The 26,428-nt window shown below is 31.8% G+C and overlaps 1 protein-coding gene and 1 long non-coding RNA gene across 2 annotated transcripts; one reads left to right on the top strand and one right to left on the bottom strand.

Moving 5' to 3' along the window:
• The first annotated feature begins 1,123 nt into the window (after positions 1-1,123).
• On the top strand, positions 1,124-26,249 carry LOC146528600 (uncharacterized). Its single transcript, XM_085202974.1, has 6 exons — positions 1,124-1,515; positions 22,259-22,463; positions 22,923-23,064; positions 24,079-24,193; positions 24,435-24,661; positions 24,967-26,249. Exons 1-6 carry the CDS (start codon positions 1,168-1,170, stop codon positions 25,235-25,237), a joined length of 1,308 nt encoding a protein of 435 aa, XP_085059100.1. The 5' UTR covers positions 1,124-1,167; the 3' UTR covers positions 25,238-26,249.
• On the bottom strand, positions 15,285-16,094 carry LOC146528601 (uncharacterized). Its single transcript, XR_014879122.1, has 2 exons — positions 15,633-16,094; positions 15,285-15,600 (listed from the first exon to the last, which is right to left on the bottom strand). It is a non-coding gene; the product is annotated as an uncharacterized LOC146528601 (long non-coding RNA).
• Positions 26,250-26,428: the final 179 nt, after the last annotated feature.

Genomic DNA, 26,428 nt, shown 5'->3' with positions numbered 1-26,428 from the left:
GAACGAAGAGTCTTGACAATAGGTTCTCTCTTGTAACTTATACTAATACGCCACCTGTCTGTCTCTCCTTCTGTCGTCAGGTTGTATCTCATTAATCGTAAATTATTGATGCCGCTATAACAACAATTACTAAATAATAGAATAAAATAAACACTTAACACTATTTGGCTTCCATACAACATACATAATTTACTTGCCGTTTTTATAGATAATAATACGGAAGGTTGGCCGGTTTTTTACTTTCCTTTATAGTTTTTATGCTAACTTTTTCTAAAGTTTCAAAATCAACAAATATCAGATCACATTTTTAATAATTTAAACCAATTAATTTACATATTATGTAGAGGTTATATAAATTCGTTTTTTATTATGCATAATAATTGGCTTTTTTGTTAATATGTAACGCTATAAAGATCAAATGACTTAGCAATTTAAGGCCACCATCCAAGATAAATAAAATATTTGTAATTTACAAGAAAAAAAAAACAGGTATAATATAGTGCGGCGTTAAAATCAGCTATTCAACACGCAATCTTTCTGTTTGCAAAACGGAGGTCAGATCTATATCTATCTATAGCAATATTATTTTAACAAAAAATCTGTTTGAAAAAAATAATAATAATAAAAAATTAAATAACCTTTTGTACCTAAAATTATATAAAAAAAGTTTTAAAAATAAACGAAAACGAGAGTGCTGAACAGGTAATCAATATAAGTAGATTAATAAGTGCAACGCTCCTGGCTCGAAATCCAGAAGCGTATGAATGGAACCCGTCTCGATTCTTAATATATCCCAGATACCTATACATATATCTGGTCAGTAGGGTAACCATAACCAACCAAAACTAATTTCAATATAATGAAATTTACATTTTATGTACGCTTTGCAAAAAAATATCATAATTATTTTAAATTTACAACCTAAACTTACATTATTATATAAAAAAAAATAACATAGATATATAAAATTAATACAAAATAATATACCGAAAAAAAAAACATCGAAAATAACAAAAAAAGAAGCTTTAGTTGAACAAAAATATCTCTTGAAATATCTATTAAAACTTAATATATAGTCTTGATAACAAAAGCTAATAAGTCTATATCACGCTCGCGTACCCTACAGTCGAGCCATGTGGCCAGTCGTCGTCCCGCCGCGGCAGCAGCATGATGCGTTACGCGTTATACACGCTGCTCGTTCTATACGAAACACAAGCATACATGACAGACCAGCCGAGCTTCGCTGACAGACTAAACCACATATATGAAAAACTCGAAAAGTTCACCATAGCACCGTCCAAAAAGTTCAACAGCAAGCTGTACGCGAAATTGGATAGGCTCAATTCTCTCAAGCCGGAGGAACTGACAGATGAAGATGAGGAGCTCTTGTCTGCGATGCAAATGTGGGGAACTATAAGTGACGACCAGCTCAAAGGAGTTGTTCAGGAGTTTCAGAATTTAAAAGATGATAAAAGTGATAGGGAAGATTACAGTGACGGTGATTGGAACGATGATGTGAGTTATTATTGTTGTATTAATTAATTTGGTGCAGTATCTTTATATTATATTAAAATTCATTTCTATTTTCCTTAGTCATTGCATGCTGGCTGGACCAATTTCGTTGATTCTCTTCTTAATTGCTATCGTAACGAGAAGGTTATTATCAAAAAAAATATAAGAAACCCTTTAGGAGTTTATTATCTTTAACATTTACTTTTAAATTTAACTTTTTCTGTATTTGATGGCGCTTAAATAAAATATTTTTTATTAATTACACTCTGAAAGAGTTTACCCATCAATTAAGTCGAGGATTCTTTATAAGTAAATCAGGTTTCTAAGTCTACCTGTATACAAATATTTTTTTCTTATTAAGAAAAGAATACGCTAAAAAGGATGCACGAGCTAATTAGACTCTAAAAACTTTTAAGTGTTTTAAAAACGTTTCGAAGCTTTCTTTACCTTTTTTAAAAAGCAGGTAACAAAAAATATCAAGCTTTATTTACGTTAATTGAAGACAATTAGGTTTTTATCTTTTTAGTATAAAAATAAACTTAAGAAATGTTAATTAGAATATTGCATATAAAACTTGTATTATTTTGCATCCACGCTGCTTCATGTACATAGCGCATAGGCAGAGGGAACCTAATGTTATGACACTCCGTTGTCCTACCCAATCTTCTCCCAATCTTCGAAATATTGTTTGTTGAATGGTGGAACTCAACACAGCGATTTGTCTTGTTACCAAAGCGAGGAAAAAAAAATATTCGATTTCTAGAGTGGGAATCGAACCCATTGCCCTTACAGTCAGATACTGTGCGACAGGCCTCAATATCTATTGAATCAAATAATAAAATTGTGTTATATTTTAAGTGCCAATGAAAAAAAAACATTAAAACTAAAATGTCGATTTAATTAAAATATTTCGAAGAAACCATATAAAATTTGTTAAACATACATAAATATTCATAATTAATTTATCAAGATTGCGCTGTTATAAGATAAGTGAAAATTTTATATTTATTTTAATTTAAAAAAATAAACGTACCAACGTAATAACATAACATACAATTTTTTTTTTATATTACATATAACTCTTCGTAATAATCGTAAATGTATAGATAAATGACGTTAATAAACAATGTGTGAATAACTGAATGAATATCGATAAGACGTTGAAAGATTTTTTTTATATTTATATGAAGCGATAAAAAATATTAATTTAGGCCTTCTTGGCGCAGTGTGACAACATCTGCCTGTAAGTGCGATAGTTGTCTGTTCGATCCCTATTTGTAAGCTGAGCAAGAAAAGGAAAACGGAGTGTCTCAACACTAAGTTCTCCTAGTGTGTTCCCCTATTATAATGGGAAAGCGTGAAGCAGATAAAAACTCCTAAGTGAAATTTGAACCCACAATTAGACATGTTTTGATCGATCAATAGCAGTATTTCATAGTTATTAATCTTTTATTTTTCCACTAGCCGTTGAGCTTTTGAAGTTTGATCATATGATTATCATGTGCGGTCAAAATGAGAGTTGCATAGTAGTTTCAGAAAGCGAAAGAGTTTTTTTCACTAAGCAAAGTTAAACTTCTCGGATGATACTTTCCTTTTCTCATATCCAATTTAGCAGGAAAAAATAAATATTTAGGCTGTTGATACTTAGAAATAATAAAACAACACCCATTTGTAATGGAAGCTAGACAGTATTATAAATAATACAGCCTCGTGGTTAGGAAGTCACGAATTCGATTTCCATTCGAGACAATTTATGATAAAATGCATAGGCTTTATTACACTCCATGCACCTCCATGCACACATTAAAAGTGGTAGTAAAATCTACTTGATTATATTTTATCGAAACATACTTACATAATATAAATTGCTGTCTTTATATGCATTTCTTATATGCTTCCAGTTTTTGCCTATTTTAGTGTTAATTTTTAAGATAGGAAACCAAATTCACGCTTTATCCCTCTAATAGCCAGGGAAATTATGTATAAAATTTTTAACATGGCTGGGCGTTAAAATTAATTTGAGAGATTGAGATTGAACCTACTACCATCGCGAATAGTTTAATCACTATTTCTACAAAAAGGTGGCTAATTAAAAATTAGTAATTTGACACTGTCATTTCTATAACAAATTAGTTAGCCAGTGTCGGGAGCTTTCTATTTTAAAGATTCTATACAACAGATTTGTCATTCTTCAGTAAAAAGCCGAATGTCTTTCCAATATTTTCTTTAGTTGTATCTTAAATAACTTTATCCACTTGCAAGTTCAACATTCTTTGTTTTTTTAAAAATGGTAATTAAATTATATTATATATTCTGTGTACAAATGTATAAGTATATAAAACTCGGACGGCGGGCAACGCACGGCCAAAACAAATGCGCATAGAGAGCTGAAATTTGGCAGGTTTCGTGGGAAGTGTGGGGAATCATTAAGAGAGGATTACTTGAGATTCATAGAGACCTACTAGAACTGTTAAATACCGAATTTTACGTTTTATAGGTACTCCACGCAAGCAAAGTCGCGAACTTGTATTCGTATTAATATATACGTCTCAAAAAGTTTATGTCTGTCTGTCTGTCTATTAAATAATGACCGCAACAAGCTATGTTACCAGCAAGTGTATTGCGAGAAAATGACTCATGCGCATAAATGTCAACCGAGTTTCGCCTCAGCGTCTTAAATATGATCTTTGGCTTACCTTAAGTATTTATTTACGATTTGTAGAGAAAACTATAGGATTTGTATAGAATTTTCTATTTCTATAAATCTCCCGGATCTAATAGGGCAGAGGCGCTAAGAAACTTCCATCTCCGGTTTTCATCTATTCCAGATTTTTGGAGCTGAGAAAGGAAAATATTTCTTAAGCAACCGTGAGAGGTAGACAGGTCGTGACAGGCAAGCGCAAAGTTTATGAAATTTTCATTGGTTTAAAGGAACCCGCCGCACCTCTTTGGAAACCATCCAAGACGGACGGTTGGACGATTCTAAAGAGGCGCAGGTTCAAATCCCGCTACGTTCAAATTTTTATACGTATAATTAATAAGTATTTAACTTTCCTATGTGTGGAATAACACTTTCAAAATGTAAAAAAATAGAAAATATAACTATATACAAGAATTACCATGCATCAATACCGCTTAAAACGTGCAATAATTAGTCAATTCAAATTATTAATTTATAATTATTCTAATTTAAATTTTAAAACAACATAAAAGAAATCGCATGAGAGTTTCACACATCAAAATTGATTAGAGAAACTATTTAAACGTTAGCTTTATAGTGTAAAACTCACTAGCAATGAAGATAAAGAAGATCTATAATTAAACGAATGACTACTACGTTACTAAAACTCTAAAAGCGTCGTATAATTACTATTTTAGTATAAACATAACTAATAACAAGTTTGTGAGTATCATAAGATGAAATTTTCTTTTCTTTTTTGTTTATATAAGTTCGAGGTAGAATAAACTTAGGTGTATTACTCCGTTTTTCAATTTCTACTTAATTTTAGAGATATTGCGTGATATTGAGATAATATCTAATTGGACTGAAAAAATAAGATATATTTCTTTAGGGGGCTCCCACTTCTTTTGAAAAACGGGGGCGTTTGCTTCGTTCGCTTTTATGAAAAACAAAGTATTTGAAGGACAACTTACCACACTGCCTTCTATTACATATATATATACATACTAGCGGCCCGCTCGCGGTTTCACCCGCGTGAACTATGTTATTGTTAATTTCTGCTCCATGACTACGTCCTAGTGACGTCTATGCAAAATTTGTGACTCCTAGCATTTGTAGTAACGAAGTTTCATACAAACTTTAGACCCCAAAAACAATCCCTTAGAAATCGAATATTGCAAATTCCCGTCTTAGCGAGCACCTACGTCCTATAAATAACTCCTATGCAAATTTTGAGATTCCTAGCACTTGTAGTTTCTGAGATATCGTGATGAGTGAGTGACCATTCGATTTTATATATATAGATTTCTTTTCCAGATGAATTTGTTTTTAAACCACCAAAAAAATACTTAAATTCATTTAAATAAAATAATTAAATCCGAATTAAACATATTCGATACCGAGTATCGAATGTTTTGTATTATATTATTGTAGAGACAGTGAACTATAGACGCTCGTTGATTATTGAAAACGCGTAGCTAATCTATTTAAAGCATCTTATTAATTCTACAACTGTTAGGAGCCATTCACATTTCAGTACGTGCGACGCATTTATAAGGTTAAAGTGGAAATACTTTTGCATACGTTTTTAATTAATTACTTATATATGATAACTAATTATTACACGCGGCTTTGTATGCGTGGTCAAATGGAAATAAATAAGAGTTGTGATTTGCATCGAAACGATTAAATTTTACTTTACTCAGCTTAAGCCTTGCGATCTGTGTCTATACAAATATATATATGTAAGTACTGTACTTACATATATTTGTATAGGCACAGTTATCTTGTTATCATAAGTTGTAAATCACGCTATTAAGAAAGTAGATTTAATGTAAAAAAAAGATAGTTTCTCACATTGCCTAATAATCTAATCTAGCTTCTCGCTATATCCCTAGCGGTAGTCAAAGAGAACGGAGCGCCAAACGCCATGGTCTCTACCACTCTCTCTCTCTCACTCTTTCGCCTCGTCCTCTGTCATCAACCTCTTCATACATGCCTTCCGGGGGATCCTTAAGCTCTTTACGTGACTTTATTTTTTCTAGTACCTTTGATACTGTTTTCGAAGATCAACCGACGTCTCCCCCTATTTTTCTTACCGCTCACATTTCCGTCATAAATCTTTTTTGCCATTCTTTCATCACTCATTCGTTCGACGTGCCCAAACCAGCTGAGCACGTTCTTCTTCATTCTCACCGTGACATCCTCGTTAATACCTGCCATTCTGAAAGTATCATATTTGAAAGGGACAAAATTTCGTTTTCCGCTTCATCAAATAAAACATTGTTTTTCAAATAAAAAGGCAAACAAAACAAATTAATTTCATAGCAGATGACAAGAATCACAACAAAGGACGTCGCGTCGCCCGTAACAATTACATTGGTATCGCTCCATAAGTTGTAAATCATTCGTGTGATCGTCCAGTTAAAATTAACCGCGTCGGTCCCCCAACCCGGCCGGTCAGCCAACTATTGGGTAACATTTATTGTTATTTTTTTACATAAATAAATTACACTTCTTTTCTTTCCTTTGATTTTGCTTCTGAGTATATATTTTTATTTGTTTAAAATACTTTTAACGTGTAAGTTTTATTATGGGTGAAAATGCCTTTCAATGACCAGCGTACCGGTGTTTAGACGTTGATAACGTTCATCGAAGAGTCTTGAGAGAGTTAAGAGAAGAATCAATTTTGGAGAACGTTTACCTGGTGCAGTTAACTGCATTACGTTTGAGGTCTGATCGCTGATTCGACCTTAAAGTCAACACCAATACTGCAGCATCGGTTGGATAGGGAAGAGGGTATTCTGTCCCTGAAAAATTTCCAAGCATGATGTGGCAGCTTTAGAGGATGCCGACAGCGCTAAGGGCGTCCCTTGCTGGGACTCTAACCTCGGCTTGCGGCCGACGAACGGAACCAGATTCTATATTAGCCCTTCTCTTTTACCTAGCCTCTTTTGCCTACCTAGAAAAAAGCAACCACTAACAACTCTATACTAAAATAACTGACTATTTCAATAGTAGACACCAAAAGAACAATGATGTTGATTAAAATAAAGATAGAAGGAAGTCTTTGCACTGTACTATTTTTACGATTATATTATTACCGCGTCTGTGCTCGCGAATATAATTTAAAAATAGGTATTAGGTGTACATTGGGTTGGGCTTAGTAAGACTTAGGTCACGAGTTCACTGCGTCTGCGTGAGGTAAATACTTCTTAAACTTCTAGTTATCATATGAATATAATATAATATATAATTTAGAATTGTTTTGTGAGTTATGTATATATGTACATAATTTAAAAGTCTATCTTTTTCGACTAATTTTAGAAAAGATATCATGAATTTTATAAGGCCATATTTGTTTTATTAAAAATATTATATTTTATTTTAAAAAAATACTACTGACATAAAAAAAAATAAGGAAAAAGTCATTAATTTCTTTCTTGTACCTGACGTAGAGCCAGGCTAGACCGTTAAAAATTAAAGAAAAAGTATTAAAATAAAAAAAAAACAATGTCTAAAAGATCCATAAAGTATAAATTAGGGAATAATTTCTAAATTCATTCATTCAATCATTCTTTAAATATTATAGATGACACACACACACACACACACACACACACACACACACACACACACACACACACAAAAAGACACACTAACACACTTTTTCACATAAATTAACAGAGGCCGTCGTGGGGAACCGAATGTCTTAACACTAAACTCCCTCTCTTTTCCCAATTATGCAGGCTTTACATACTATCTGCTTTTTCACTTAATTACATAAAACTTTATTCATAGAATATATTTGAGCATAAATTTCTAAGGATTCTAGAATATTAAAAATTAACAGTTAATAGTAATATTCATGGAACCACCCATAGCATTTATTAAAACACTCACGCGCACCCAGTCTGCTCTAAATCGTGATTTCTGTACATTCCTACATCCTGCTGCTGTACTTGGTAATGCTTAGCAACAATTTAAATAAAAGAAAACACCTGGTCTTTCCAACGTATAAATTTATTCTTCTACTTACTTTTTCTTAATTAAGCTAAATAATATTTGTTTTGAATCGATTTTTTTGGTGTTTATTAGTAATTGTAAATATATGAGAAATACATTTTATAACTTTAAATTTAACAAAATATTTGATGATCACGCCTTTATAATAAGATGCAACGGGCGGTCAAATTGCCAAACGTTGGGAGATGCCAAAAGATGCGATCGAAACGATCATCGAATAGTGAACAACATTCACTAATTTTAATATTTAAAAAAAAATACAAAATTACAAATGCAGCAAGATTTTGGTTTAGATGGTGTTTGACCTCAATGAGTGGAGGTTCGGTTCTCACTTGAGGGACTGAAAATATAAGAAAAAATATTAATTAGTGTCCCAGTCGAAATTAGACAAAATACCGAATGCTTAACTAAAGAAACATTTGGCTAGTTGTTTAGTGTCAATATAATTATTGAATGAATTGTATGCGTTGCTGACGTAGGGCCCATTTACTTTGTGTTGATTAGATATGATTAGACGTAATGGTAACATGGCACGAGTGTAACATTTATAATGTAACAGTAAAATAATAGAATGTGCGGACATGTTTTCATTACAGCGTCTAACAAAAAAGAAATGTGGTACGCCCCCCCATGCTCCTTCTTCAGATAAAGCGTCGTTTTCAGATATAATAAAAACCTATAATATTAAAAAAAATCAAATCAAATGAACTTCACGCTATCCCGCACACAGCAGGGTGACACTCCGTTCTCCACTTTCTGCCGAATTCTGGAGACATTGGCTGTTGAGTGGCAGAACTTAACCGCGTTTTGCTTCGACACCAGAGCCAAGAAATGGAAATATAATTTTTAAAATATAAACATTTTTTAAATGTCATGAGAGCCTTTTTTGTATAATTAGGCACTTGCCACTGACTTTCATTAATATAGGTATTATTATATAGGTTTATTGTTTTTGGTTTGTCCCAAATAACGAGACAGACAGAAGAACTGCTGTGTGCCAAGAAACTCCATTGTCCGATTTTCGCTCACATTTGACTAATTGCGTGGCGTAAGGTGCTTTGTTTCACTGAAGCAGGGAAATTATAATAATGAAATTGACTTATTTCTTAGCTTCACGCTGTATCCCGCTTACATCAGAGTAAGCAGAGAGAACTTAGTGTTGCGACACTACGTATCACATTTTCCGAATTTGCGAGGCATTGCGTGATGAGTGGCGGGATTAAACGCCGCGCTTTGCCTAGTTAAGAAATGAAAATATTAATAAATAGAAATAATAATTGATTTCCCCGAGTGGCATTCGAACTCACAACTACAGTTAACAGCTTGTGCCACTGCGCTACGACGGCCTCTCTACTTATTTACTTATTATTACAAAATCATTTCAAACATAAATCTTATAATAAATTTCGACTCCTTGCGGCCTTTCAGTAAAATTTCAATACAATAATTTCCCGTTACCATTCCCTTTGATGTGATAATATCCTTCACAGTACGCGCACTCGCATACTAATGTTTACTGAACGTTTTAGTTTAAATTATTCAAAGTAGCCTTAGTTTGGAATTGAACAGAGTACAAGATTTATGGCTATTTGTCCAAGGATAAGTGAAATGCCTTATGTAATTGTGTTTAGGTAAGACTAAGATCAAAGAAATTAGAAATAAGGGTTTTGTGTTCATAATGTAATAAGCTTCCCGCTGTATCCCGCACATAGCAGGGCTGAGGGAACCTTGGAACTTTCTGTTAAGACACTCCGCCGTACGCTGGACCCATTACACGATGAGTAGGAGAATTCAATAATAAGAAGTGGATGAAATTAAAATTTTTAATTGTTATTACATAGTTATAGTTAAAACTAAGTGTATTAATTGAAAAGCATAATATTAACAAACCTTCCGTCTACTCTCTGGCCAAGTTAGTTTTAGTCCGACTGTCAGTTTGCTGTAAAATCGAATTATAGTGCTAAAAATTAACATATTAAGTTATTATATATTTGATACACCCATACAGGTATACAGGTATCTGTAGATAAATTACATAACAACATATAGTTTTTAATATAAAAAGTTCCCACTTATGATACAAGAGAGAGGAAAAAAATAAAAAAGAACACTCTTACAGGTAATATAAAACGTACAATAAAATAAAATGTATAATAAAACAATTCATTGTATTGCCATTGTGGTTATTAATATAGCTAAAAGTGTGCACAGTCGTCTGTCTGTCGTTCGTTCACGTTTACTTATTTTTATTACTATAAGACGAGTGTCATATAGGTATACGAAGTGATCGATTTATAGCATTCTAACATTCTTCTATATTCAGTTGGTTAGTTTATTTTTCATGTTATTGTAAGTAGCTTTGCACTTCTCTCTGATTAAATCTGTTTTTTTTTTAACCGGCAAAGCTGCTTAGCTATGTCTATTCACAAATCTATTAAATGAGATCCCCATTGTGATTAGAAGTCTATGGTCATACCAAGAAATACGGGTCCAAGGTTTCAAGGTTTCTTTAATAATTTTTAAGTAAGGTATTCTGGTGGTGGTGTTAAATATTTTTTTTACCGTTTATCTATAGTTTTTTACATAACAGGGACCATTGTTTAAAAAAGCAGTTACTGCAATGACTATTAGCAATTGATAACTTATTTTTGTTCTTTAAATAAACAAAAAAAAAACACAATTAAATTTATACGCATAATTTAAACTAAATATGATCTTGACTGGCCTAAAATATATGTACATATGTCTATGTGTTCTTAATGTTTGTGTTGTGTATTTCATTTAATAAGTAAAATATAATTTTAACAGGTTATTTTTCGTATCTATATGTATAAGTACGAACTGCAAGGTTGTATTTAATGATAAAAACGAGTCTCTTGGTCCGTGATAAAATGTGGAAACATTATCTCATCATTTACCTACGTACCTACATGTTATGCTTATACGTTTTTTTAGTGGAAATATATATATTATATATACGGCGTTGAGTTTCGCCTAGCTCTAGAATTCAGCGGAAAGTGGGGAACGGAGTGTCCTAACACTAGGTTCCCTCTGCCTACCCTGCTGTGTGATAGCTACAGCAAGAATATATATTTTTTTAATTTAATAGTTTCTAGTAAATTAAAACAATATAATATATAGGCTCTTACTGTCCTTGATTCACTTTGATCTCTTACTACCTTACTATTTGTTCAGTTAGGTATAGCGCGCACTAGTGATTTTTGTCACCGTGACTGTTGCGTCACTGTCACCGTGTACATTACACTTAATGAAGGTGCGCGCATTTGGATACGTGACAATTGGGTGACTTTTTGTCCGCGGAGGACGGCAACACGCCGGTGACGCAACTGTCACCGCGTCCATAGATTTGTATGCCCGTGCGCGCATTAGCAACTAAATGTCACTTCGTTCGCCCTCCCCCTTGCGGTTTCCATACTAGTCGTCTTCCGCATAAACATGAAACAGCAGCGTGTTGCATTGCAGCACCGAATTTTTATTTCAAGAATGGCGTCAAGTTCATCACCAAGGCAAAACGTGTGTTTTCATGAAAATAAAATAGACAATGACAATACTGATTGACGAAATTGAGTTGAGGCCATTGCTCTATGACAAATGAAAAGTTGAAAGCCAATATTTACTACGTTTGCTTTTTTTTCTATTTCTTAATATAAGTGCACAGACAACCATCTCTTCGAGTTCCATTTTATCAAATGTAAAAAGTTTCGTCACTGTCATCGCAAGTGCGCGCAGTCGCGAAAAGTATGGTGACATGTCAGTGACAAAAAATTTATTGTCACCGTGACAAAAGTCACCAGTGCGCGCTAAGGCTTAAAGCTACTTAATTGCATCTTACGAAAGCGCAAGCTAAAACCGCACCCACATTTAAACTATTATTAAAACCGACTGATTATAGTTAACGTAATCTTACACACAAAATGACATTATCAACAACTTTATCTGTGTATTTAGTTAAATTAGTAACCCGTTTAATAATTTGTTAGTAACTCTCAATTTTAATATATTATATAGCTTTTGCATGCGGATTCGTTCGCATGTTCTAATGGAAATAATTGAATATTTTGTATTGAAAATAATTAAAATCTAAGTGTAATCTAATCTTTGATACAATTAACGTAATGTAACATACCTTACTTTCTCTACAAATTAACTATCCAATACTCTTTCAATTCGTATCAGTAGTTCCCTAGATTAGAGCGTTCAACAAAACAAACTCTTCAGTTTTGTATTTCACATTAAAAGATTAATTTATTAATCTATTTTTAATAACAACACGGTTTTTTTTATTTAAACCTAGTGACATTTCCTAAATTTAATTTCTCAATTTCCATAATTTTAAACTGAGATTTTTGTGCATCTTGTAAAATTGGAATAGTAGATATGTGAAAATAATAAAACTCTACAAATACAAATGCGTTATAGAGCTAACTTTATCTTTTAAAAATTAACAATAATTTGAGACTAGATTTGCCTAAAAAAGCTTATTTGATTGAAAAACATGAAATAGTAATAATAATAAGAAATAATTTAAAATAACAAGACCGCTCACAGTTATTCCATATCTTTGTAATATGGTAATTTTTATTTTTTTTTGAGTATTTTAATGCCTATATCTTATGAATAAATAAAGTCATAGAAAAGAACTAGTATGTACACCATAACCATGGCGTTACTAAAATAAATCTACATGTTGCAATCAATCATCAAAGATAACTTAAGATTAAACTGGCATTCGTAATACTATTACGTTTATATACAAAATCAATTCGTTGCATAAGTTTGGCCATTCGCTATATGTAGCTTATAACTCATTCTGTAATATGTGTATGTAGGTGCATAGGTACCAACGATTCTACCAATAGGTTCTATAATATACATTTGAAAGTTTGTATGAATGTTGTTATTCAATCGCAAAAACGGCTGAACCGATTTGGAAGAAATTTTGTAGAAAGATAGTGAATTATATAGCAACGTTGTTATAGCAACGCGGTTTATACGCGTCAATTAGTTCTCTAGTTGCATTAAAAAGCCGTAGAGTCTAGATCAAACTTTAGGCACTTAAAAAGAAAATAATTTTATATATAATTTTGATTTAGGGTTCCGTACCTTCAAAAAGGAACCCTTATATAATCGTTGTATTACTCATTTTTCTTAACTCAAACAAAATATTTAGCTTTATTTTATAATATTAGTATAGAAGTATAGATATTTAATAGTTGTATAGATGTTTAATAGTCAAAATAGTCAAATATGTGATAAGATCACAATATTAAAATATACCTACATATGGAAACAAAAAATTAGGTTAATTGAAATTCTTAAAAAGAGCAAAAGCAAAGATTGTGCAAAAAATATTTCATTTAGAATAGATTATAATGTCAAAAGTCAATATAATTATTAAATATATATAGATAATATTATACTTATATTTAATATTTAGTTCATCTTGTTTGATCTTAATTTTTTAATAACATTTATTCGTAGCTATATAGACAATATTTCTATAGTGTATATTTTTTTTAATAGTTTTAGTTAGTGTTAAGACACACTGTTTCTCTGTTTCCGCCGAATTCTGGTGGCATGGCGTTGCAGAACTGCGCCACGAACTGCTCTTGATACTAAAATATAATAAGGGATTGCATTACATTTTGTCTGTGCCTAATGCAGAACAAAATGGAGAGCTAAATCACTAAAATTCCTACAAAAACGGTACAGTTATCTTAACATATTAGTTAAATCTTATATTATGTTAGTAGACTTTTGGTATTCCAACTTTCCATGTTGCGGTAATCGCGTATCTTTAGTTTATCATAATACAAACTCAGTGGAATATTACCTACAAGACGGGCGATGTGTAATTTTTATGGCAATATTTACGATGTGTATAAGCAATAGAACATTTTATATATAAATTTTACTGATATAAGGTAAGTGACGGTAACTTCGTGATAGTACGTGGTTTCGTGAGTTTTGCTTCTGGTAAAAATAATAAGCAATTTAAGTATTATTTACGGAAACTATATATTGGTATATAATCTTTATACTTTCAACTGTCTAAAAACTAAGTAACAATATTTTAATGATAAAATTGAGCGTATAGCGACATTTTAAACGCAGAGTTGGCTACAAACTGCATTGTAACGTGTCTGCGATGCTCGCGACCGTAAGACTAGCGTAAGAATTTCTTAAGGTTGTAGAAAGACAAAGATAAGTTATTCGAATAAAACATTGAATATATGCTTTGTTGTATTCTATAAAAAAACATTTTATTGAAAAAAAAAATAGATGGAAGCATAAAATTCTTTTAAAATTGCAATAAATCGATTCACGAAATAGCAGACATTTTATTTATCAAGTGTCCGCTATTTCGTGTTACTACCGAATTAGGGAAATCTTAGATACTTTTTAATAAATTTATATTTATGTTATAACTAAGATAATTTAAATTTAAAGCTTAAAATCAGTTACTGTATTTATTAAAGTTTCTCGTGATCGAAATTCGGTATATGTTTTGTCCACTTAAATTTGTATATTACTATTTTAAAGGTAACCTGAATTGGTAATTTTAAGCTAAATTCGTATAGGTACTGCCAATGTAATTTTATTTTTTAATCAACCTTTATAATTTATTTTTGTGTATTTTATCGAATATACGTGGTAGTTAATGATTACTTTACATAATGTAAAAAATACTGAATAAATAGAACTGCGAAGTTACTAAAATCAGTAACACGAAGTAAGATCCCCTACATTTCATGATTTTCTCTAACTTCGTGACAAATAAATCTACGTAAAATCAGCACATTGACTTCTTTGTCTTTGTTAATAGTGTTTATCTTAGTCTTGTTATAAGTCTAAATAAAGATCTTTTTATTTTTTCAAGAATTTTTCAAGAATATAATATACGAGTATACCTACTAAACACAAAACGCCGTACAAACTGGTTGCGAAAATATATAGTTCTATAAACTGGCATACCTAGCTTCAAAAAATTTAACTTTTTGAGTTTTTTTATATATTTTTTATAAAAAAAATATATAAAAGTTCAAAAATGTAGTTTTTTTAAAACTGAGCTTATATAATTTGTAAATTATAAAAGTTGGGGCTACTCGTGGCGCAGGAGTACAAAGTGTGACTGTAAAACCGACTGGTTGTGGGTTCGATCCCCACTCCAGGAGATGAAAATAGGAATAGTATAGAAAATAGAAAATATTTATTTAAATTTATATTTCAGGCAAAGCGCGGCGTTGAGTTGTGCCTCTTAACATGCTGTGATTCCGGAATTCCGCAGAAAGTGGGGAACGGAGTGTTTTAAAAACACTAGGTTCCTACCTATCTACCTACCTACCTATCTACCTACCTACCTATCTACCTACCTACCTACCTACCTATCTACCTAGGCCTATCCTGCTGTGTGCGGGATACAGCGTGAAGATGACTTAACTTGATTTGATTTTTTTTATAAAAGTTTTAATGTCGTTAAGCTGATCTACCTATTTTTTTTTATTTACAAATTCTTTACAATCAAAACCAATAAAGGTGTTAATTTTTTTTATTATAAAACCTCACTCGCGAGGTAAAAACTTATGACCCGAAATAGGGGACACAAACTCACGAAGTTAGAAACAGAGCTAAATTTTATCACGAAGTAGGGTTCAAATTAGAGGTCCACAAATAAATTAATATAAAAATTAAGGTTAAGTTAAACCGCATAATTCACACATTAAATTACTGTCAAAAGACCCACTTTGATCACACTAAAATTTGCAAATTCATATAACCTTTAATAATGTATTTACAATAGTTTAAAGTTATGAGAGCCTTAAACTGCCGAACTCCCGTACATTTACCTTAATAGTAATAAATAACATTAACTAGGAAAAAACCAAAATATGGGTATATTGTTTAAATTTAAATTAATCATTATGAGTGCTTGAATTAGTTGTTAGTTAGTTAGGAAGATTAAAGGGGTCGGTTCAATTCCTGCCACATTCAAGCTCTTATACACATTTTTTATTTTTTTAATTCTGCAAACAACTTAAAAATATAAATATTATATTGGGTTATATTTAGGAAATATAACCCAATGCAAGCATAAGAAATAAAAATATTTATATAATTTTAATTTTAACTCTGGCGGAAATTTAACTTATATCCATTACAGCAAAATGGCGTTCCAATTATTTTAAAAGATGCAAAATTTACGTAAACTTCAATATACGTATATAGGGTATGGTATATATTAGAGATAGAATTGTAATATCGTTTATATCAAATTTATTTAAATTAAAAAAACTCAAAAATACTTTAAATAAATAGTTTCAAATTTCTTTGAGAATTTCTTTTATTTCAATGTCTTATGTTCTTAGAAAGATCTTATTTTAATTTAATGGGAAAAAAAAGGTTGACAAAAAAGTGTTTTACACTACATTTTCTCTTACTACGGAAAAATTCGTGAAAAATAAAACAAATATTTTAATTAGCTCATACACCCATAAATAACCATGAAAGTTAAATTACTTATGCGACTAACAATAATTGCTTGTATATATCACAACGCATCAATTGACCTTATCGAATGATATATAAGGTGAAAGGTCACGACAGTCGGGGTTTCCATTAGAAGTTTCAAATAAATCTTCCCATATAAGCTTAAGTGGCGTTTTAAATGTTTTGGACAGACACGCGTTTAGAGCCTAAATTGGATCTTTGATTATACAACACTAGTTGTCGATAATGGTTTCGTTTAGCTCGAAATCGATATTTTAATAAGTTTTCGTAGCACTAACAAGTTATATATTACAGATAATTAACAAGATTAAAATTTTATTGAATAAAAAAAATACTTAAATATTTATTCCAAAATTGGACTATAATATTTCGTTAAATTTACACAATTTATTTACAGAACTATTAGCATTAAGATAATAAAATATTAATTGAATAAACAAAAGTAACGGGATGTATCGTTTTTATCAACTAAGTGCTCGTTGCTATTTGTGCATCTACTTCAAAGAATTATGACATAACTTGTTTATAATATATAGGGATAGACTGTATGTGTGCATACACTTGTCGTCGACGCTAAAGGCAACTTGCATCTGTATGCAAATTCCCTCAATCTGTTAAGGGGAATCCCCTTTTTTAAATGCGCAGTATTTTGTAAATTTATCAAAGTTTTATAGTGAGATAATTGTTTCATCGTTCTCAATTATCTTAAAATATAATTTTAAATTATCTTAAAATAAATGTTACAAAATATAATTAATAGCTGCGCTGTTTTGATTTTACATCTACTTTCTTACCGAGTGAACAGTGCGTAAAAGTTCAGAAAACCTAACTTGCCCTGAAATAAGCATAATTTATAAATATATCAGCCTCATGCAGCACACAGCAGGGTTGCAAAGTGTTAAGACACTCCTTTCCTTTTTCCGCTGAATTCTGGAGGCATTGCGTGTTGAGTGATAGAACCACGCTTTGCCTCGACACCTGAGTGAAGAAATAAAAATATAAATTTAACTAAATATTTTATTTCCTCGAGTGGAGATCACAATTCGAGTCACACACTCGTGCCCCTGCACCAAAAAAATTATAATTAAATAATCTATATATATAAAATCGAAAGGTCACTCACTCATCACGAAATCTCAGAAACCACATATGCTAGAAATCTCAAATTTTGCATAGGAGTTACTTATAGGACGTAGGTGCTCGCTAAGACGGGAATTTGTAATATTCGACTTCTAAGGGGTTGTTTTTGGGGTTGAAAGTTTGTATGAAACTTCGTTACTAATGACATTTGTCTTTGTCATTCGTTACTAAATGCTAGGAGTTTCAAATTTTGCATAGACGTCACTAGGACGTAGCCATGGAGACAGAAATTAATAATAACATAGTTCACGCGGGTGAAACCGCGAGCGGGCCGCTAGTAATGTATAAATTTCAAATAGCGCTACCACTTATATGCTATAGCGGAAATTACAATTTTAATTATTTATGCACAGCCGGTACACATTGAGTTTTCGCAAAACCATCATCATTATTTACGAAAAAACGAGTTTTTACATATTATAATTATTTAATACATTATCGACTGCATATCTACTGCATTAATAATATATTATATAAAGGAATTGAATATATTCGACCGTCTCACATACTTTATTATACAGATAAATTAGATAATGTCAATAGATAAAACACTATTTACCACTTTTTTCCATTTTAAAAACTTTACTTAGCAATTGCAATTTTAGGACACTATCACAATATTTATTAAAGCTTCACGCTGTATCCCGCATATAGCAGGGATATGCAGAGGTAACCTGGGAACCTAGTGTTAAGACACTCCGTTCATTAAGATACTTCCGTGCTTTGCCTCATTACCAGAGCGAAGAAATAAATATATTGAATACTTCAGTCCCTGGAGTGAGAGTCGAATCCACGACTCATTGCATGCTTTTAGCTGTCCTTAACAATAATATTTTATTGAAATATTCTTCTGCTTCATGTTTTATTTCGCCACTCAACGCCGCGTTCCATCTTACCTGAAAAAGGAAAGTAAAACAAATAATAGTCCAAGATCGGGATCGTACTCATAACAATCGGATTATAGTTAGGCACTACCACTACGCCACGATGACCTCAACTATTTCGGGTATAAAAATTAATCTTACAAATAAATAAGTATACATATGTATATTAGATTAAGTATTTAAATAAATATATATAAAATACATTGAAAATCCTGTTACTTATCCGTAGCTTATCAACATTAAATATAATTAATAGTATAACAATTGTATACATGGTTTGCTAATGGGAAGCAAAGGTCAGGTAGGGTCAATAATGTGAGATGTTGAGGAAAATCCTTAATCGTTTAAAACAATCAAGAAGTTCAATCGAGCAAACAATCTTAGAATACAATTTTTGAGACGTTTCAAGTAAAACACTCGAGCTTAGGCTGAAATATTTTTTACGAAAATGGTGTAAACGGAAGAAACAGAAGAAGAACTTTTGAGATTCGCCACTCAACACGCAATATGTTGAAATATTAGGCGGAAAGTCGGGAACGGAGTATCTTAACACTACGTTTCCTCTGCCTACTCTGCGATGTGCAACACTGTGAAGCTGTGTGGACGGAGAAGTGTGAAACTTGGTACAATTATAATTTATATAGAGAAGGAGGGCACAATGCTAATATTTTTTAAAATAAGTAATCAACTATTTAATTTAATTATTTAACACAATATACAAAAGACTAAACAAAACATATCTACATATATGAAAGAAATTGCAATATATCATAAAATAGAGTTCATTACAGCCGGTACTTTTATTTGCGGTTTATCAACATAAATTCTTATTCGAACCGGTTTTGTCACCTCACCATATTCATTGTGGGAATGAGAATAAATTGCTTTATTTGTGGCATAGAAAAGGATATTTGGTTACGTATTTTATTTGAACTACTCAGCTATGACACTGTTGTAAAGCCGTGGGAGTCGGGAAAATCATTTAAACTAACACGTAATGCTTTTTATCTTTAATTAGAGATTTAGAAAATCTTCCAATATAACTAAGTCGAGCGATAGATTTCGGTGTGATCCAATTGTATTTTACATTTATGACCTTTATGCCCTTTCCTTTTGAATTTTTTGAATTCAGGCGAAAAATGCACGACTTCGCTTAAGACAAGCGAGATACGAAAATAAACTAAATGAAACTAAATGAAGTCTTTAAAATCGCATATTATTTATTATAAAGAATAGATTGAAAATTGCGTTTGTACAGTACAAAATTGCAAATACATGTCATTGTACAGCCTAGGATTTATTCACAGAGATAGCATTGAAAGAATTTAAATAAATAGTTTCTCAGATGTTTCGTTTTATCTCCAAGAATAGCAGGCGCAGAATGTAAATAAGCAAAAACGAATAGGTACAGTCTAATAGATAGCTAACCAAAGCGAATAATCACATTTTTTTTACTTTCACCAAGACTGCTCCATGCTTTATCCCTCAAAACAGGTTAGAGAGAGCTCAGTGTAAAGACACTCCATTCTCGAGGCCCTGAGAAAGAAACAAAGAATTATATGTAGTATTTATGAAATAGATATGCCTTTTTTATACCACTAGCTTAATAAAAAAGTTTGTCTAGTTCATTAATATATATTTTTTGGCATTACCAAAGATCAATAAAGATACTAATAAAAAATATTTGCCATCTACTAATTATCTATACAAATATCTCATATGTTTTTCCATATTCCATAAAATATAACCATTTAGACTATTTAGTAAGCCCAGAGAAACTATTATATTCATCTCTATATATTAATATGAATTTAAACATAACGGGTATAAGTAAGTAGAGTAGGCAGGCAGTGTTAAGACACTACGTTCCCCATCTGTCTATCCTGCTATGTGCGGGATACAGCGTGAAGCTGGTATAAGTAAGTTTACCCTGACTAAACGTTTACACCTGATTGAATTCCAACGTTTTAAAAGGAAATGGCTAATTATAAATACACCTTCAGGCAATTAAATCAATCGTTATGAAAAGAAACAGACGTGTGTAATTTCTATTCTTGGTGCGCTCCTGAAGGGGCTATACAAGGAATTGTTTTAAAATTGGCCCGTTGAGTAGTGCACGTTGCTGCCACTCGCCCGGCTAAGTAGGGTTAATCATATTAGAAATATTTAACTTATGTTTTCAATTTAGTTCGTATACAGCTATAAATATTTTATGATTAGATGATAGCAGGTGTATGTATGAAGCTTTTTATCTATATATATAAAATCGAAAGGTCACTCACTCATCACGAAATCTCAGAAACTACATGTGCTAGGAATCTGAAATTTTGCATAGGAGTTATTTATAGGACGTAGGTGCTCGCTAAGACGGGAATTTGCAATATTCGACTTCTAAGGGGTTGTTTTTGGGGTCGAAAGTTTGTATGAAACTTCGTTACTACAAATGCTAGGAGTCTCAAATTTTGCATAGACGTCACTAGGACGTAGTCATGGAGACAGAAATTAATAATAACATAGTTCACGCGGGTAAAACTGCGAGCGGGCCGCTAGTTGCAGATAAAATTATATTACTATTGAAGATAGTTTATTATTATTATGAATTATTATTATTTTTATAACTCAAAGGAGTTTATTAATTTAAATTAATAAACTCCTTTGAGTTTATTAATTTAAATTAATAAACTCAAAGGAGTTTCGAAGATATCGTGCCTTAAGTGCTTGATATGTAAAATTTGTACCGTGTACTTTTGTACCGTAAAGAGTAGTTTGTGAAGTTAGAGTTACAGCGTGTAGGATTAGAAACATGGTTTTACCTGAGATCTGATAACATCTCTAAGTTCTTAACATTAGGTTCCCAGGTTCCCAAGTTTCCTCAGCCTACACTGCTATATGTGGGATAAGCTAAAAAATATATATGTTTTATATAATATATAAAAAGGATCGAACCTGGAACCATCGCGTTTACTATCGGACAATTTCCCACTGTATCACGACGGCCTTAATACTATGAAATATCTTAATATAATTAAATTCGTCGAGTAACTAGGTTCCCAAGTTCCTTCTGCCTATCCTGCTATTTGCGGAATACGGTTACGTCGTATTAGCTAAAAAACATTAGCTAAAACTCTACCGACATATGTATAAGATCACAACCTATTGAACCATTACCTTCAACGTGTAAAATACACCAAAGCTAGCTAGTTTTGGGGTCAGAAGGAAAGTGAAAACATTTTACCGGTTACCTCGAAAGGTTATCGCTACTCTATATATACCAAGTCTGTTTGTCTGTTCTAATATAGAATAATATGTATTTTACTATCGTCTTTAAACATTTATTTAACGTAGTTTTTGATTATTATGCATTTTTTTGTTAAATATATATTATATAATATTATTATATTTTTGTAATGTATAAAGAAATTGTCGAGGCCAAGGAGTTCAGCGGAAAGTGGAGAACGCAGTGACATTCGATTATTTTAAATTCCAGGATGATGCCGATTTGGGTGTTGATTACGCTAACGACGACGGCGAAGAATGGGATCCCATTGAAGATGATATCAGTTCCACAAGTCGACCCGTATTAGGAGTCACTCCTTCGGCCTTCACAAGATTAGATGGATATCGACACACTATAGTATCAGCTGTTGATCCTATTGCCGCTACAAATGAGAGACCAAGGATTTTGGACGATTGTAAGTGTAATTTTATTATTAGTATTTTTAAGATCACGTATTCACATGTTATGTATAGGCAGAGTAGACCAAATCTGAGAATTAAAATATTCATCTAAGTTTTGGGTGCGATTCTCACTCCGAAGAATGAATTAGTTTGTTTTGCGTCCTCTGGAACCAGGTAAGGCGCGGCGTTGAGTTCAAACGTTCAACAGAGTACCAGAATTCAATGATCTCCAAATATATCCAAATTGGGGCAGAAAGAAGGGATCAGAGCATCTTAACACTCTCCCTGTGGTTCTATGCGGGATACATCATAAAATTGCATAAATTCATAACCATAAAAGCATTTTTTACCATCTGCCTTATTGAAAACAAAATTATTCTAATGCATATCCAAGAATCGAAATTAAAAAGTACTTTATTTAACCAAACTTTATCTCAATGAATTATATAGAAAAATATATTTTTACTTTTCAGCTCATGCCACACCAGAAGAAAGAAGTTTACTTCGCAAAGGAGCAGTGGCAAACGTCGCAAGCGTTGTCAAATCTGGTAAATGCCTGATACCACAGCCCAGATGGTTCTTCGTTAGAAAGCTGGCACCAGCCGCTGATACTGTGTAAGTTTGAATATTGACTGCCCTTATAGTAACCGTAAGAATTCTCGTATTTAGAAAATAATTAATATTTTCAGTTACATATTTCTGTATAAATATCGAGATGTAACTAGAAACTGTTTTTCTTATTCATTCGTTTAATAGTTTGTCATTTTTGAATTTCTAAAGAATTCTCTTGAAATTTAAATATTTAAGTTGAGTATTGTGATGACTAGCTTTAAATATTATATTGACTAGTTTTACGCATTTTCAGCTTAGAAGGTACAAACGTAATTACATCATTAAATTTGCCACGTCTCCAATTTGATTAATTTATGGTAGAGATAAAGGTTTATGAATACTTTCAGGTAACACGTAACAAAAGTGACTTTTCCTTAACAAAATAAAACATAGTTTATTTAACTTGAAGTAGGTACCCACTTCCAAAAGATTACGACGACGTTACAAGATTTGTTGTATTAGAGAGAAAGTGTTTAAGTAGAGAATGTTGCTCAATTTCCTAATACCTTTGTACGAGTATGTATCAAGAGATACCTATATTCGTTGGTTGTCATATAAGTTAAACAGAAAGAGCGAGGCTAGTTGTAGACAATTTGTGGGTTGGATTCCAACTCAAGGAAATGGAATATTTCTCCCTTCATCTTCATTCTATGACATATTTTAAACACTTATTTATAAAACTAGTAATTAATAAACTTTTTTCATTTTGTGAAAAAAATATAAATGGAATTGAATCGAAAACCGTACCTCTTAGACTACACGTTTAAATTCTATTTCACATTTACATTTTACAACATCATAATTTTAAAACGTTTAGCTATCATTCATATCTGCATCATTATCATGCAATTAAAAGTTTCTTTATTACGAAGAATAGAATAAATGCTTGAGTAGTGTGATTGAAGTCTTAGAAGTTTCTCAAATTCTAGTGTATTGGTTACATTTTTAAACATAACCCCTAAAGCTTAGTAAAATCAACCTAAATGACATTTATTTACAAAACAACAATAATTTCAGGTACATGCCACCATGTGTGCAGCTACACCGTTGCGCACCAGACGCCGGATGCTGTTACGACGAGGCGGAAGTGTGCGCGCCGGTCGACGGAAAATACGTTGCTATACCGTTTTTGGTGAGTTTTACTACTTCTATTAATTACTAACACGGATGAAAATTTTGCTGTTAGTTTCAAGGCACACATTTCACTGGTTTACAACTAATTCCAGTAGTTCACTACTGGAATTTTATAAATTTGAAGTACCATTTATTTTTTCCAACTAAAATTATTTAGACAAATGAGTACCACTAATAATTACCACTTATTATGCATGATTATTATTAGTAATTTACAATTTAAATTTCTTTTGTTTTAGTTAAACCGACCCGACAAAAACTTGACGGCAGCTAGAATCCTATTCTTTAATCACACACGTTGTGCGTGCGTGTCACGCGACACATTACAAAGTACTACCAGGACTAGGATCGAGCATCGCGATGAGAGACGAGAGGAAAGGAAAGAAGAACGAATAGAGAATAGGAGAGCACCCACTGAAGAACCTATTTTGGATGATGAGCAGACGTCACCCCCTCAATTGAAAAGGTAAATTAAAACTTAAACATTATAAAGCTTGATTTAACCAAAAATTGGTAGTTAATTTCTAATATCAGTGATTTCAGAACCACAGAAAATCGACAAAACGTCGTCATAAATATGTTTATAGAAAATTTTAGTCGTGGGAATTAGGACCAGTTGATTAAAAAAATATTAAGTGTAGCATATATAGAATATTAAATATAATGCCGATATAATAGAACTGATTAGGCTTTCCTGTTACTCTTCTAAGTCTAAAGTCTAAATTCTAAGTTTGTCATTTGTTCTATTTTAACATAAAAATTCTTTATTAGGTGCACATGCCCGACACTTTTCCGAAATCGCATCAAAGACGACATATGCTCGTGCGTTTGCGACTGGCCGGATGTCACCAGAAAACGTGATTGCTTGTCACTAGCCAGGGGTAAGGAACATTTTGGTCTAAGAGACAGGGTCTGCTTAGACCGAGGCGACTGTAACCCACCGAGCTGTGAATATGGCGCCTACGACAGAAGTACCGGCAGATGTCCTTACAGAAGAGTTAAGAGGAGATTTCACTCAAGACGATACAGTCACAAAGCTTGATAGTTTTAAAACTAATTTAGTAGTCTCAAATTTTGTACAACTTGGTGATTGAAAAACTAAATTCCAAAATTATCTTTACGTCCAAAATTTTTAGTATATTGCAATTCATACAATTAGTTGGGAATAACGCTATTCGAAGTAATCAAACGAGGTTATTTAAAAGATACTGATTGTAATAAATAGACTGATAGCTAAGTGTACCGAAGATAAACGAGAAAAAAATGTATGAAATAAATTAAAAGGCCATAAATACATGTCAAGATTTCAGAGCCAGATTGCATTGTTTCTAAGAAACTACAGGGTGTGAGAAAACGTAAATCTATGCTTATAGAATATAACAGTATGTATGTATTGTATCGTTATGTAGATTTTAAGAGTCAACTAGTTTAAACATAGGTATTATATAAGTATATTGACATCTTTTTTTATTAACACTTTTATCTAATACACAAATTACAATTAAGGACTGTTGATTTTTTTCAATAACTTTATAATCATAGAATTGTAAAACATTCACTTTTTCTATTTATATAAGTCCCATAATCAAACTGCCAAGACAACCGAAATACACGCCAACGTGTCAATGTCTTAGCACATTAGGAAGACAAATTATAAAAGTAAATAGGTCCCAGTGGGATTTAAACCCGTAATCACTCACACAAATTCGCGTCCAGTACATTTATTTATAACTATTTTTTACTAAAATGATATCGATTATTGGACTGATTAATCTTTGTCTGTTGATTTCCAGAACAATTCCATTTAAAAATTATAATAAAATTATAAATTTTCAAATATATCAATATGTATACGGATTTTAAAATGAATGAACATTAATCACCTTAGCTACAAGTAAAGAATTACAACAGCGTGCCATAAAAACTTATTTCCGAAAATTATTAACTATCTAACATTTATTTTGGTATTGCTTACATTTACATTTCATTAACATTTCTGTACTTATAAGTGTAATATTATAAGTTGTAAATAAATATTATGTTAAAATTAAAAATCTCTTTCATTTTCTTCATATTTTTTTATATTTACGGGAATGTCTCTATTTTCAAAGATCAAAATATAGAAGATCATAATATCAATTGTTAATCACATAAAATTATGAGCCAGATAAAATTATTAATTATCTGAATACTAGCAGATATATTAATTAATCCAGAAGTAGAAACATTGCTT

The sequence above is a fragment of the Heliconius melpomene genome, chromosome 19, assembly GCF_056956725.1.
Source record: "Heliconius melpomene rosina isolate 202511_hmr_F chromosome 19, ASM5695672v1, whole genome shotgun sequence".
NCBI classification, from domain to species: Eukaryota; Metazoa; Arthropoda; class Insecta; order Lepidoptera; family Nymphalidae; genus Heliconius; species Heliconius melpomene.
The sequence above is the reverse complement of the archived record's forward strand: the minus strand, read 5'-3'. Positions and strand labels throughout refer to the sequence as shown.

What these genes read in the sequence shown, in the direction of transcription:
- LOC146528600 (XM_085202974.1), top strand. Translation starts at nt 1,168, where the DNA reads ATGATGCGTTACGCGTTATACACGCTGCTCGTTCTATACGAAACACAA. An exon ending in GCACCAGCCGCTGATACTGT is followed by an intron (nt 23,065 to 24,078) that starts GTAAGTTTGAAT and finishes CAATAATTTCAG; the next exon opens with GTACATGCCACCATGTGTGC. An exon ending in ACGTTGCTATACCGTTTTTG is followed by an intron (nt 24,194 to 24,434) that starts GTGAGTTTTACT and finishes CTTTTGTTTTAG; the next exon opens with TTAAACCGACCCGACAAAAA.